Below are 14,621 nucleotides of genomic sequence, written 5' to 3'. Positions count from 1 at the left end.
GGTAGGTCAAATATCAGATGTGTTTATTTTTCTCAGTGCTAGGATTCAGGGCCTCATGCATGGATTGCAGACATATAACGAATGAGCTATATACACAGCCCGCTTTTTGTTGCTGCCGGCGTTGGTGTTGAGTCAGTCTCTCCCTAAGTTGTCCAAGCTGACCCTGAGCTCACTTTGCATCCAAAGCAGGCCTTGGAACTTTTGATCCTCCAGCTTCCCACATAGATCTGGGATTACAGGACTACACTGCCTGGTCCAGTTCTACATGTGATTCTTAATAAGTGTAGCTTGGAAAAAATAACTTTTTCAGGGCATATTATAATACTATTTTTGTTTTATCACAAAGAAAAATGTTAAATTTACCTTGAAGATACATCAAAACAAAAGATTATCAAAAAGAATATGTTGAACGAGTACAACACTAACATAACATAGATTGGACTTCCATTACTGTTCATCAGAAATGCGCCAAAAAATAAGTGAAAGTAAAATCTATAGTGATGGAGGGAGGAGTAATAAGAAGCCTCAGTTCAAGCTCTCACACCTTGCTCTAGAAAACACTATGTATCTCACCTACCCAAAGCATGGACCTACCCTTCATGTCCTAGCACTGAAGTGTAGCAGCCACTAGTTACCCTGCTCTGCAAACCAACATTCAAGCTTCATTTCTAGTCTGTCCATGTGTGAAAGTCTGTTCTTATTTCTCTTAAATGTTATATAAAACATTTGACGTTTCATAAAATATTGTATTGGTCTTAGTCTGCCTCTAATAAAACAAAAAACAAACAAAACCTCTTAATTTAAACTGTTTTAGTCAGGTGTGACAACATAGGCTTATAATCCCAATGACTTAAGAGGATTGCAAGTTCCAGGCCAACCTAGATAACTTAGTCTCTCAGGGTGGGAGGGCGGAGAGGGAAGGAGAACTAAAGGGATTGGGGATATATGTCTTAGTGTTGAGCACTTGCATAGCATCCAATAGGCCTAGATTCAATCCCCAGTACTGTATAAACAGTTGTAAGACATTTGAATGGGAAAAGAAAAAGTGTTGTTGTGTATGAGAATTTAGTTATAAAGATGGTATAATAGCTACTTATGTATAGCTCATTATTACAAAATTAAGCATAAATGTCTCTGAGAAAGTTTTTACTATCATGTAAAACTAGAGTTTCTAGAACATATAGGTAAATTCCAACAAGTACAGCAGAACTTGTATAAATTTATGGTAGCTAACTTTAAAAAGACTTGTCTTTTATAAGGCATACTTGAGTTCCATGAAGAAAATATTTTATACAAAAAGCTGCTTATTGATACTGTTTTCATAATTATACAACCATTAACATACAAAAAGCACTGATTACACACTTTAAATAAAGTTTATTCTATATAAATAACAGTCCAATTAAACTTTTAAAAGTCATCAAGTTACAACCTTTTTTCCCATGTTCAGCATATTAGAAGAAAGTATTTTACTATGGAATAACCCCTGTCCTTTCTTTAAATTTTTATTTTGAGACAGGATCTTACTAAGTTGTAGGATGGCTTGAAACTGGCAATCTCCTAGTCAGCTGTTTAGGAATTCCTAGTCATTGTTTAGGAATCCATCTCTGTTGATTACAGTGCTCTACACCTGCTGTCACATATGTTTGCTCAACAGTTTGCCACAGTGGCAACCTTGCTTTTCTCAGAAATACTAAAATTTGGTGTTTTCTCTTATTTTAAAAATAACTTTTAGCAGGTGTAATTAAATGAGGCTTGGCATGGTAATAGATAAAATGATAGAGCCAATGGTGGTTCTTAAAATGTTTTAAAATTTATAAGCTCTGGTTTTCTCATTTTTTCCCCCATTGTAGCCATTTTTCCACCTCGGATTCTATCTACTCGACCAGGACAAAAAAGTTCAATTATTATACATGATGATAATTCCTCAGACAGAGATAGAGAAGATAGCATCACTTACACCACTGTGGACTGGAGAGACTTTATGTGCAACACATGGCATCTGGAACCAACTCTTAGGTAAGAAGTGAGTGTGCAAACTTCAACACATCCAATGTTACTGTACTAACTGTTGTTCCAGCTGCTGTGAGCAAATGCTTGACAAGAAGCTGAAGGGAGGGTTTATTTTAGTTCATAGTTTAAAAGGGGATACAGTTAGTCTGTCCTGGTGGCACAGCATGAGGCAACTGGTCAAAGTCTATCCATAATCAGAATCAGCAAAGTGACAGGAGATGGGGCTGTAACACCTCAAAGCCTGCCCCTAGTGTCCTACAGGTTCCACAACCTTCAACGGTGTCACCAACAGGCTCATAGCCATCCCATAATGAAAAATGCATTCGTTCACCTTCAAAAGTGTTCATAGCCCCAACCCTATTTAATAATCCAAAGTCTCTTGAGATTTAAAGCAGTCTCTTAACTGTGAACCACTGTACAATCAAAAAACAAGATAATACTTCCAATATATAATGTCACAGAGTAAACCTTCCCTAGTATATGGTGGAATGGGGGCATAGCAAGGAACACAGCAGGGCAGAAAGCAAGCCTCCAAAGGTCTTCAGTGGCTCCATTCTTCCAGCTCTGTCTCCTGCAATACATATGCCCTCTCTCTTGGGCCAGTTCTTCATGCCTTAGCTTTTCTCAGGAGACATCCCGTGGTCCTGGCATCACCAGGACTTTTCTCTCCTACTTGCACTTCACTTTCACAGCTTCATACCTGCAGACTCTGAAAGTGCTATATGTTGTCTGGCTTCAGTGGCCTCAGGAACCTTGGCACAAACCTCTGTTATCCCCCATCCTTGTATCATTGTTGCCTATAAAACCAATACCATGTAAACAGTGCTACCAAATTCTGCTGCTAGCTGAAAAATGTAGCCTGCCCCCTGGGACAGGAATCAGCCTGTATGTGCTGGTCTTGGAGAAACATCCTAGGCAGTTGTTCTCTCATTAGGAACCCTTTGGCAGCATCCTCAGTTGAAACTCTCTCCAGACACATGAACTTGCATTTTCACAAATTGGAACTTCTGATGGATGAGGTCTTGCTAGGACACCTTTCCAGTTGCTCCAGTGCAGATAACAAAAGTGTTTCTTTAATGGTGTTAATCTCTCTTAACAGCCACTTTCTTAGCACTAGTCTTATGTACAATTTTAAACATATTTCTCTATCAAACTGCAGATTTTCTTCTCCATTTGTTGCTCACTCTTACTCTACACCTGGTAAGAGTAACCTGAATGCTATTCTTCTATAATATTTCTTCTGTGAAACAGATTAGTCCATTACTTTTTAATTCAGCTCTACTCCAGTTCTCAGAACATAGACAAAATGTAACCAAATTTTTGGTAAGAATATAGGAAGAATAGCCTCTAGCCCAGTTCCCAATATTCCTTATCCCCCTCATGAGCTAGACCTTCACTGCCCCTCTGGGGGGGCGGGCATCACCAACATCTACAGTTCCACCCTTTAAACTCTGTAGCATTGAAGGACTTTTTTAGCCCAAAGCACCAGACTCTTCACATCCTCTAATAAACCAGTTCCAAAGGCACAAGTACCACAAAGTCAAGATTATCACAGCAGCAACCCCAATCTCAGTACTAATTTTATGTATTGGTCATTTTTCCCATTTCTGTGATCATACTCAACAAGCAGCAACTTAAGTAGGAAAGGGAAGGCCTCTGTAGTCGCGAAGCAAAGAACAAGAAATACAGTAGAGCTGTGAACTTCAAGCCTGCTTTTAGCTCTGCAGCTCCACTCCTAATGGTTTCATAGTCTCCCTAAACAGTGCTACCATCTGGGGACTGAATATTAAAACATATGAGCCTGTGAGGAACATTCCACATTCAAATCACAACAGGTACGGTGAGGAAAGTTATGAGTATCTTAGGTAGATTAATTGTGGTTATATAAAAGTAAATTTACAGTCAGTCAAGGGTAATTTTTTCATCTTTGACTGCTATCTCTGCACTTCTTTCTTCCTTTTGTAAGTTCCCCTGGGTGAAGCAAAACCAGTACAGACATTGAGAGCAGCTCAGCTGCCATGATCTTCCAGTGCTATGACTTGATGGTCAGTCACTAGGAGATTAGAGAGACTTCTTCACCTGTCAAGGACCTTACTATTAAGTTGTAGGCAGCCACAGTAACAAGACCCAGTAGTTGTCTTAGTTAGGGTTTCTATTGCTGTGACAAAACACCATGACCAAAAACAAGTTAGGAAGGAAAGAATTTATTTGGCTCATACTTCCACATTGCTGTTCATCACTAAAAGAAGTCTGTAACATGAGTTCTAATAGATCTTAATAATAAAAGCCCAGAGTCAGTATCAGAGAGAGATGAAGGAGCAAGCCACAGCCATACCTTACCTTGATAACTTCCCAGCTGAAAAGAGCAAGTTACTGTTTCCTTTTGCCTATGTTCCTCTTTCCATCCAGCCATCTCACTTCCTGTCTCCACCTCCTTAATGCTGGGATTAAAAGCATGTACCACCATTGCCTGGCCTCTATGGTTAGCTAGCAGCAAGCTCCACCCTCTGGTCTTCAGACAACGCTTTATTTGTACAAACAGGATATCATGACAGAAGTCAGGACAAGAACTCAAACATTGAAGGATCCTGGAGGCAGGAGTTAATGCAGAGGCCATGGTGGGGAGCTGCTTACTAGCTTGCTTCCCATGTCTTGCTCAGCCCACCTTCTTATAGAATCCAGGACTAGTAGCCCCCAGAGATGGCACAACTCTCTATGGGCTAGACCCTCGCCACTGATCACTAATCGAGAAAATGCCTTACAGCTGGATTTCAAGGAGGCATTTCCTCAGCTGAGGCTCCTTCCTCTGTGATGACTCTAGCATGTGTCAAGTTGACACACAAAACCACCCACTGCAATAATCATACATCATTAAAATAAGGAGCCATCAGAGTTTCCTACTGGATATATTATGATAGTTGCACAGGATCACTGTGTCTTTTTGATGCTAAACAATATAAAACCATGCCTACAAGCTAAATTTAATGCTAGCCGATAATAGTTTCTTTTGATGGGTCACATTTTTTCACAGTCATAACTATCAAATCTTCAAAAGCATTTTCTAATTTTAACATGGATAGTGTAATTAGTGGTACCTGCTTTGTATGTTGTTTGATTAACATTCTTTCTATTGCTTCTTAATTTACTTTATTATTCAAATTGTAACTTTCCAAATCCTTGGATGGTACCCAAAAGTAGACTCTAGCCCAAAATCCTGCAATATGATAAATTTGTTTAAATTATTATTCAGACATATTTGTATCACAAAATAACTCCAAAACAACAGAATTTTATCTTGTATAGCTGTGGCTTGTTGGTAATATATATTCAATAAAATTTGCCATAACCAAATCAACAACACTTCATTATGAGAAATCTTAACATTGCTATTACTTGAGCTAATGTGAGTATTTTTCAAAGGTACAAATCAGTAAAGTATTTGGAGGATATAGTTTAGACTTTTAAATCTAAATTATAATGGAATTAAGTGCTTTAAAGTGTATTTAAATTGACTATAAATGACGTTTCAAATGAATATAAAAAGTCACTTGTTGGTGGTTGTTTTCTTACTGTTTTGGCTCATTGTTCTTTGCTCTTGGGGGGGGGGCAGCCAGCTCCCAAATAAATCATACAAGGAGGCTTATTATTTCTTATGAATGCCCAGCCTTAGCCTGTCTTATTTCTAGCCAGATTTCCTTAACTTAAATTATCCCATCTACCTTTTGCCTCTGGGCTTTTTCCTTTTCTTATTTGTGTATATCTTACTTTTACTCTTACTCTGAGGCCATCTATGTAGCTGGGTGGCTGGTCCATAGCATCTTCTCCTTGCTCTCTTGCTCCTTCCCTCTTTTTCTCCTATTTATTTTTTCTGCCTGCCAGCCTCTTCTCCTGCCTTGATATTGGCAGTTCAGCTCTGTATTAGACCAATTAGATAGGCACAGTCACACAGCTTCACAGAATTAAGCAAATGCAACATAAAGGAATGCAACACAGCCTTGTATCATTAAATATTCCCTAGCATAAACAAATGTAACATCTTAAAATAATATTCTATAACATTTACTATATTGCATTTTCAGCAAATTCATGAACAATGAATAGTGTAGAGCGCCAAAGAATATTGTTACCAGCTCTGGCTCCAAGCTTGTCTTTACCACTGAGTACTTCAATAATTAAGCCCAAAGACCTTCCTTTTCTTCCTTCTTTAGTTTCCTCGTGTAATTTTTTTAAAAAAATGGTAATATCTACCTGTGTACTCCCCAAGCCACAGGCCGCACTCAGCACCTAGTGCTAACCTGTTTCAAGCCCTTGAAATAAGGCAGAAAGAGACCAAAATGAGTAGCCCCCGACCCAAAAGAAAAGTCAGGAAGTACTTTATATACCACTCACTTCCTCTGTTAACTTGCCAGTCAGTTAAATCTTCAGTATAGAAATTCCAAGAAGTGAGTCACCAGTAGCCTATCCTCCACATGAAAGGAAATATCAAGATCAAGGAGAAATATTCTCCTTTCAAACAAGTTCAGCACATAGCTCTCAGTAAACCTTATTACAACCACAGTTTATGAAATCTTTTAAATAGTTGTCCTTTAAAATATTTGATGTAACAGACCTGAAATACATTAAACACACTGGAATTCAGTCAATATTATCGCTGTATATAGTATGTCAAATTTATCATCACCGATAAATTATTTTTCAGAAAATAATTACAGTGAATCTAAGGCTTTTGAACTCAAGTGTTCAAATACATCTGCTGAAGTGTTTTACCCAGACCATATTAAGGGAGTACAGTAATATTCATGGACCTACCCTCAGGACTGTGCAAATATATCATATGCCTTTGACAATGACCATTTTTAATCACTATTTTAGATTAATTTCTTGGACTGGAAGAAAGATTGATCCAGTAGGTGTTGATTATATTCTTCAAAAATTGGGCTTTCACCATGCCAGGACTACTATTCCAAAATGGCTTCAGAGAGGAGTGATGGATCCACTGGACAAGGTGTTGTCCGTTCTCATCAAAAAACTTGGCACTGCATTGCAGGATGAAAAGGAAAAGAAAGGAAAAGACAAAGAAGAACACTAGAATAGTAGCTTTATCTGTGAAAAACCTGATTGTATCCGTTAAGTTTTATTACACTGGATTTTTTTTCATCATAACTTTAAATATTACTTTAAAATAATTCTAATTTTTGTGGCCATTATTGTAACAGTTTATAAGTTAATCTGTTTATTCTAGTTCTACCATTCTGTATACAGTAAAGTATTGCATGAAAATGTAAATTTTGTGGAAAACTACATTAAAATATATGCATAAAATTTATGATTGTTTTATGTGCAATATGATTACTGCATTTAAAATATTTGAAGAGTAACTGTGAATTTTTTTGTTATTGGCCATAACTTTTAGAAAAAATCTTGTTGATAATGTGATTAGGGGGTATTTAATTTTTTTTTATATAGACTTGTATAAATACCTATTTGTATATAATTTGAGTAATTGTGATGATTGTATACCACAAAAATATTGTTTGTAACTATTGTAATAAAGTCACAATAATGGCTTCAGTCCATAGTTAGTTGTTTCGTATCTTTTTCTCATTTACTATTGTGTCAATTATGTATATGCTCACCCTGTTTCACAGTTACCATATGTTTTTATATATACTTGTAAAAAATTTAAATGTATAAAAATACTTAATAAAAATAATTACAGGGAAAAGGTCACCAGAGTTTTCAGAGCCATTAGGTGTTGTTCTTTTCTAATGGTGAGTACAAAGATGCTCATTTTTATTATGACACTCTATTTCTTTTATGTGTATTTGTAACCCTTTAACCCTTTATGCTTATGAATTTATAAGGTATAAATGTTATATAGCATGTATAATATACACTTGTGGAAAATATACACTAGTACATGTATAGGCATACTAAAAAATAATTTAAAAGAATCATAGTATCTAAAATAATACTTCAGTCCTCAGTGTACCTGAATAAATAAATATTCAAAAGTAGGTGTATTGTTAATAACTCCGGTTGAAAATTTGAACAAACCAGGATAGTCTAAAGGTTAGGCATACAGAAGAAACTAAAGGTAGAAAACACCTTAAGAAAACTTCTGGTAGACCTTTGCATGGAGATGAGAGTGTTAATAGTAGAACCCACCTCCAGAAAAGCCACATGCTCAGTCACAGGACTGTGTCCAGTAAAGAGTGATGAAGGGGGAGCTGACTGATATTGTTCTTTATCCTTTTGCCATCTCATTGTGTAACTGGCTTGGCAGAAATGAAGATAAAAAGTGATGCATGTGTTCTTCAGTTTATGTATCTTACTATTGAAAAGATGGGCCTTAGGGAACTGGAATTTCTCCAGAAAAAAAATATGTTGGGAGAACACCTAAAGCCTGTGGCAGCAAGAAAGGAAACTTTCTCCTAGAAAGATTTTCAACTTGACAGACCACCTTGCAAGAGGATAGAGCAAAAATAATGATGGGTCCAGGACTATTTAACCTCACTTTAGGACCCGGAAGATGCACTTAGGGTATCATTGTATCTTTGTCCCTCTTCCCTCTGTGGCTACACTAAATAAAAATCTCATTTCCTTTTACTGTTGATTTGGATGATCTTTTAATTGGCTTATCAAGGACAGGTAACCAAACATGGGTTGTTAGAGCACAGGCTGTGACACTAAGACAGATTCATATGTCAACTTCTGATTCCTCTTTAGCTTCCCCCAACAACTGGTCCCCAGAGGTATCTATGAAATTCATAGCAAGTTAAGTACCTATTTTGGTTATAAAGGCTTAGAGAATGCCAGAAAGTTAATTACTAAACAAAACAAAAATCAAACTAGTTAGTTTCCTACTTGAATCCCATTTTAAGTACTGACACATAGTTTAAGTTTAAATATAGGGCAAGAGTTATGCCTATCTAAGCAGATCTGGTCAAAGTGTAGTCCCACTTATCATTGACTCATCATTATGTTAGTTCAAGACTTTCCTACAAGACAACATGACACGTTATCTTGGCACTGAAATCCCAGTCCTTTTATATGTCTCCTAGCATGATTCTTCAGGGAAATTCCAATTCTGTGAGTGCCTTGTTTTATAATCTAATGGGAGGTTCACAAATACCTTTTGGATTAAGAAAGTCTTTCAACTCCCCGATGTTGGGAGATGTTTCTGTTTTTAGTAAAGTGCTATTGAAAAACATCCAAAATGACTGCTGTCAACACCAGTAACTGGGAGCAGTGCTACAAAGTTTGGGCCCATCATGAATGCAAATACAAAGTGGAATGTTATTTTTTTTCTGTTCAGTGCTGCTGGTTAAAGTGTTTAGTATTGTAACAACATTCATTTCTGATGTTTTGCTAGCATATATTTTTCTTCTAGTTTGTGTAGGATTTTCATTATTGGTATCAGGGTCATAGGTTATGAAATTAACTCACACAAAGAGTCAGTAGTGACAGAGACAAAGCCCAACTCCATGCTCTTACCTACAGCCTGCAGTGTTCCCTTACCCTTTTAGAGGCCTAAACTCAGACAAAACCAAGGTTCTTGGCCACACTGTTGCAGTAGTCTTAGAAACCATTGGGGATAGCTCTCAGGGATCTGCAGAGACCCAATAAGGGCAAGTTGTTTGCTCCTAGTCCAGAAAGAAAAAAGAAAAAATGGAATCTGCCTCTGTCCCTTGGTAGATATGACATTCTGATATGCTTCAAAGATCATAACATCACATACTATTGTCTCCTCCCAAGACCTTAGCCTCTACATGTAGAGAGCTATAGGTAATTAATGACTGCTGGTTAAGAGAGGCTCAGTCTATTCCAGGTATGAGCCCCCCACCATAGATAGGTAATCCAATCTCAAGCAGTCATCCCTATACACATATATGTGCAACACTTAAGCACACATATATCTAAGCAAGGCTAAACAAACCCAGCAGGTTGTATGGATAAATGTACATATATATATATATATATATATATATATATATATATATATATACACATATACATGTATATGTGTATACATATATATACATATATAGGCATGAATTTTAAAAGGATGGATGCAGGAGGAGTTGGAGGGAAGTGAGAGATGTAGCAAATTATGTAAATACAACATACATATATGAAATACTATAAAAAATTTTAAAGTTACTTCAACTGTGCCTATCACCTCTCCAAGAAACCACCCCTGAATCCTGATTCACCTGAATTCATGGAAAGAAGATAGGAGGAATAATTATCTAATGAGATAATATACTCCCCAGAAACTGCTGCTGTATAGTTGCTTCCAGACCTGCCTCTGTGTAGCTCTGCTAATTCTGCCAACTTTCAGAATTACTTTTTCAGAGTTTCCTTTTTATTTTCAATATTGATTAACATGCTTCCTTGGACAGTGGACTTCCTCACTCTTTTCTGAAGCTAAGTGTTCTTCCCTTTCTGTCATCCCATAGAGCTGCTGTTTGTCATGTGTGCTCACCTCCATTCTCTGTTGTTTTTCTTAAAGTACTAAAATTGTCCCCAAACTTCCTTCTGAGACCATATTTTAAAGTCTTTTAAACCTATGAAAGGGAACCCCAGTTTCCCCAATAGCATCCAGCATCCAACATGGGGCTTTCCCAAATTTTCTTTTAACCAGATAGAAACTTAAAAGTTCTGAGGACAGAACAGGTGAGCATATTCCAAGGTTCTGGACTCCCACTTCTTTTGTTTATCACTGCTATTCCCTCAGTTTCTGAGGAGACGTTGGATCATCATGTTAGCAGAAGAAAGCAAAGCAAAGCATCTTGGCATTGTTAGGCTTGCAGGTCCCTGGCCAAAACAGAGTGTCAGTATGACAGGCAAGACAGTGCAGATGTTCCTTCATCTTGTATTGCTGAGGCCATTTTAAGTTTAACTAAAATTTGATCTTGATGGAGAGTCCTGTGGGAAATTACCCAACTCAATTCCAGGAACCCCAGGTCAAAATACCCCAACTAACAGCTTCTGTTCCCAGCCCCTCCTGCTTATCTTGGCTTCTGTTAAACTGCTTCCTTGCCCAAAACATTCCCTTGCAAGATAACTAGGATGTGGTTTTTGCCTTCAAAAACCCTGCATCCTAAACACTTAAGGCTATACTTAGGTCTTGAATACCTGAATATAGATAGTCCCAGCCAGCTGAAATAAAGACTCAATTGGCTACAAACTGTCTGAGTGGTCATCTCTGATGAGCTCCCTGTAACACCAGCACTTAGCCAGTGGTTCTCTACCTTCCTCATGCTTTGACCCCTTAATCCAGTTCCTCATGTTATGATCCCCAACCATAAAATTATTTCATTGCTGCTTCAGAGCTGTAATTTTGCAACAGCAAATTTGAATCATAATGTAAATATGATATACAGGATATCTGATGTGTAACCTCCAAAGGTTTGCATATCTCAACCCACAGATTGAGAACCACTGACTTAGACCTTAAACTGTGGTCCCTAGGCAATTGATAATCTAAGTGGGTAGATGTACACACAAGGCTGCTGAAACTTTAAGTCAAGTTTAACTATTTCTAATGTGGTTTCTAAGGGACCAAAAGTGAAAGATACTGTCTCAGCCTACACTGATCATCCTTTTGTAATGAACTATATGAGATCGTTAATGATGGTCATACTGACTAAGCAAATTAAAAGTTTTGAGTCCTTTTTTATGAATGGCCAAGAGTGGGCTCATCACTCTGAAAAGTCTCTTGAAGTCCAAGTTTAGAGGTGCAGTGTTTTTAAAGGGAAAAAATGTGCTGGGAGTGTATTAAATTAGTGAGGGATTTTAAAGCAACCTCTTAACATCTGCTTCCCTTGCATGACTCAGGAGCATCTTCCAGGCAGAACATAATACATTTGGACCATTGTCAAGGTCATAAACAGTCCCCAAAGCATTCCCAAGGCAGAAGTATCTGTTAGAGGTAGAAGGCTGAGAAGTGACCATGCAAACGTAAAAAAGGTTGGGACAGGATGGCAGTACCTTGGTTATTTCACTTGGATGGGAAAGAATGGCACCATGGATACTTTCTCCTCTGATTCTCCATGTGGTGCAAAAGCAACAGTGCCAAATGTGAACATGTGCACAGTTGTCCACTCCCACTCTTCATGGGCTCTTGTCTCAGATGACTCAGGAGTCAGAGAGAGCAAACAAACCCACTGACTTCTTTTGGTATTTTTAGTTACCACTGATGGTAAGGCTTGGACTGAGACCATTGAGTCTCTTGCTCTTTTCTGTCACCTCAATTTAATTACTTAGCTATTTGGAAGCTTCATACCTCAGGGTCACTTTCCCAGTTCCACATGTACTCCTGCTATATCTGTGGTAAACTAACCCAGGTGCTCACTTTTGCCTATTTTAGGTTGTTGTTATTTAAAGGTGGGCTACAATCATGGTTCTTAGGTGTTCCTATTGTCATGTGATACAATCATTACATTTCTTGTATCAAACTAAGGAGGTAATACCATATGTCCAAGTTGGGTTCCTTTTGTTTCTGAGACAGTTTACACAGTATATCAACTGATTTCTTGAAGGGAAGTTGTTTTCCTTGTGCCTTCAACATGTCCTGTCAAAATAGGCAGTTTTTACTGTTGGGTTCCCCTCTGATCATGCCAAAGAAGATACACAAGATCCAGATCTAAGAGAGGCAATCATACCCTTTTATGATGGGGAGGGGGTGGGTAAAGCTTGATCATTGCAAATCAAAGCAACTTGTGGGTCCTGACCCTGCATGTCAGGAAGCTTAGTCCTGAGTAAAGTATTTCCAAAATTACCCTGATTCCCCGTAAACCTTTGGGTCTTGGCTCTCTTTTGTCAATCAAGGAAACTCTGGAAATAAGTGGTACATACTACAGCTGAGTTCCATGTCTAAAGATGTCCCGGAATTTTATTCCACATTTTTTCTACCACTGATCTAAAGTTAACAAGACAAAACAAAGGAAGCCTTTATCAAGATCATAGGGTGGGAAGGACACATTGGTTAGGGTCTTTTCCTCAGGCCTTCTCATGAGGAAAAGATGAATAAACTAAAAGAAACATTTTTGATCCTACAGATAGGCAACTGCCCCATTATATGACCCACAAACCCAAAATTGAAGCCTGATATTTTTCTGCAGTTGAGCCTGGACTAAGCATAAACTAGAGATGAAAACAGTATCCTCCAATGGGAAATATCAAAACATAGAGGAAGGGCACTCTAAGTTTTTCAGGTTGTTTCTACCTGCAAATAAATGCTGACTGTGGGTATAGGTTCTAAAACAGTGTGTCTCCCCCAACCCCAATTCTAGCCAAAAAGAATCTCACATTAGACACAGATAAAGGCAGATTCTTATGTTGGTTTGATCCTATTTGATCATAGATGCTAATGCACAAAGGGGAACTGGCCCTTATGGTTTATATAAGGCTAGCTGCACTTAGATTTATGGCTCCAAGTTTCACTTTGGTCAGTTAGACCTGTCTTATGGAGACAGAAAACTGCAAGACTTTGGATATGTGAGATTTACATATTTTCACAGCTGTTCTTTGGGGAAGCTGTTAACCAGGGTCACTGCTGCCTGGCAGAATTATGCTCTTCCCTGTTAAGAGGCACAGGGTTTTAATAATCATCTGTTAGCCAGACAGAGGTATATTCCTTTTGATATGTGGATAGGGCTTGATAAGCGCTGTCTTGGGGAACAAATCTTAACAGAAATGTCCTCAGCACATCTAAGTCATAGCTATGTTTGAAGTTCAGCTGCACTCTGCTTATCATCCTGTAGTTTTCTAGGGGGTCTAGTTTAGCATGCTATTTATCTGGAATTAAGGCAGTGCTTGTTCAACTAATTTCAACTTCTATGTAACTTAATATTTTCTAAGCAAACTTAGTGGTAAATCCTTTATATTAATTTACTTCCACTTTCTCCTTTACCTCTACAGGATTTCTGTAACTGTGTATAATTACTGAAAAGCATCAGGCAAACAAAAAATAGAGGGTTGTGATTAAAGAAATGGGGAGGACTTTTGTCACAATTTCCTGGAATGCCTTTACTGTACCCAAGACATGGGAACAATGAATGCTGGCTGACATTGAAATGTATGTGTAAGGATTATTTGAGGACTAATAATACCTTTTATAATGGAAGTTATAGCAAACTAACCTCTTGAGAACTGTTAGGAAAGAGAAATACTACTGTCTTAGCCTTCAGAGCAAAGCAATTGGGGAAAGGTTCTACCTATGTTAACCCACATCTTCCTGTTTCAAGGCCATGTGAGACATGCTACCTGTCCAGACCTGCAACCACTAGGCATTTGACTCAGCTAACAACTTTATCTACTTAGTTAGCCTTCCAGTTAGTAAGTCTCAATAAATATTTATCACATGCTACCTGTTTTTCTTTCCTCTCAGATACCTACTCCATGGCTAGAGAGAGCTATTCAATAAAACATCTGCCCTGTACTCTTCAAAAACATCTAAGCATGAGAAACAAGACTTTAAAAAAAAGTTAGCACAAGAGCTGGAGGGATAGCTCAGCCATTAAAAGCTAGGCTCACAACCAAAAAAAAAAAAAAAAAAAAAAAAAAAAAAGCACAGACCACAGAAGACAATTTAGGAACAA

At 37.8% G+C, this 14,621-nt stretch overlaps 1 protein-coding gene across 4 annotated transcripts in view; it reads left to right on the top strand.

Moving 5' to 3' along the window:
• Positions 1-7,591, top strand: part of Bltp1 (bridge-like lipid transfer protein family member 1) — a 176,825-nt gene extending 169,234 nt beyond the window's left edge. For all 4 annotated transcript variants that reach the window (XM_051185792.1, XM_051185794.1, XM_051185793.1 and 1 more), the window contains 2 exons: positions 1,854-2,019; positions 6,886-7,591. In XM_051185792.1, coding sequence (XP_051041749.1) covers positions 1,854-2,019; positions 6,886-7,102 — 383 coding nt within the window. In that variant the 3' untranslated portion in view covers positions 7,103-7,591. The remainder of the gene's footprint in view (positions 1-1,853; positions 2,020-6,885) is intronic.
• Positions 7,592-14,621: the final 7,030 nt, after the last annotated feature.

Source organism: Phodopus roborovskii, unplaced genomic scaffold, assembly GCF_943737965.1.
Source record: "Phodopus roborovskii unplaced genomic scaffold, PHOROB, whole genome shotgun sequence".
NCBI classification, from domain to species: domain Eukaryota; kingdom Metazoa; phylum Chordata; class Mammalia; order Rodentia; family Cricetidae; genus Phodopus; species Phodopus roborovskii.
The sequence above is the reverse complement of the archived record's forward strand: the minus strand, read 5'-3'. Positions and strand labels throughout refer to the sequence as shown.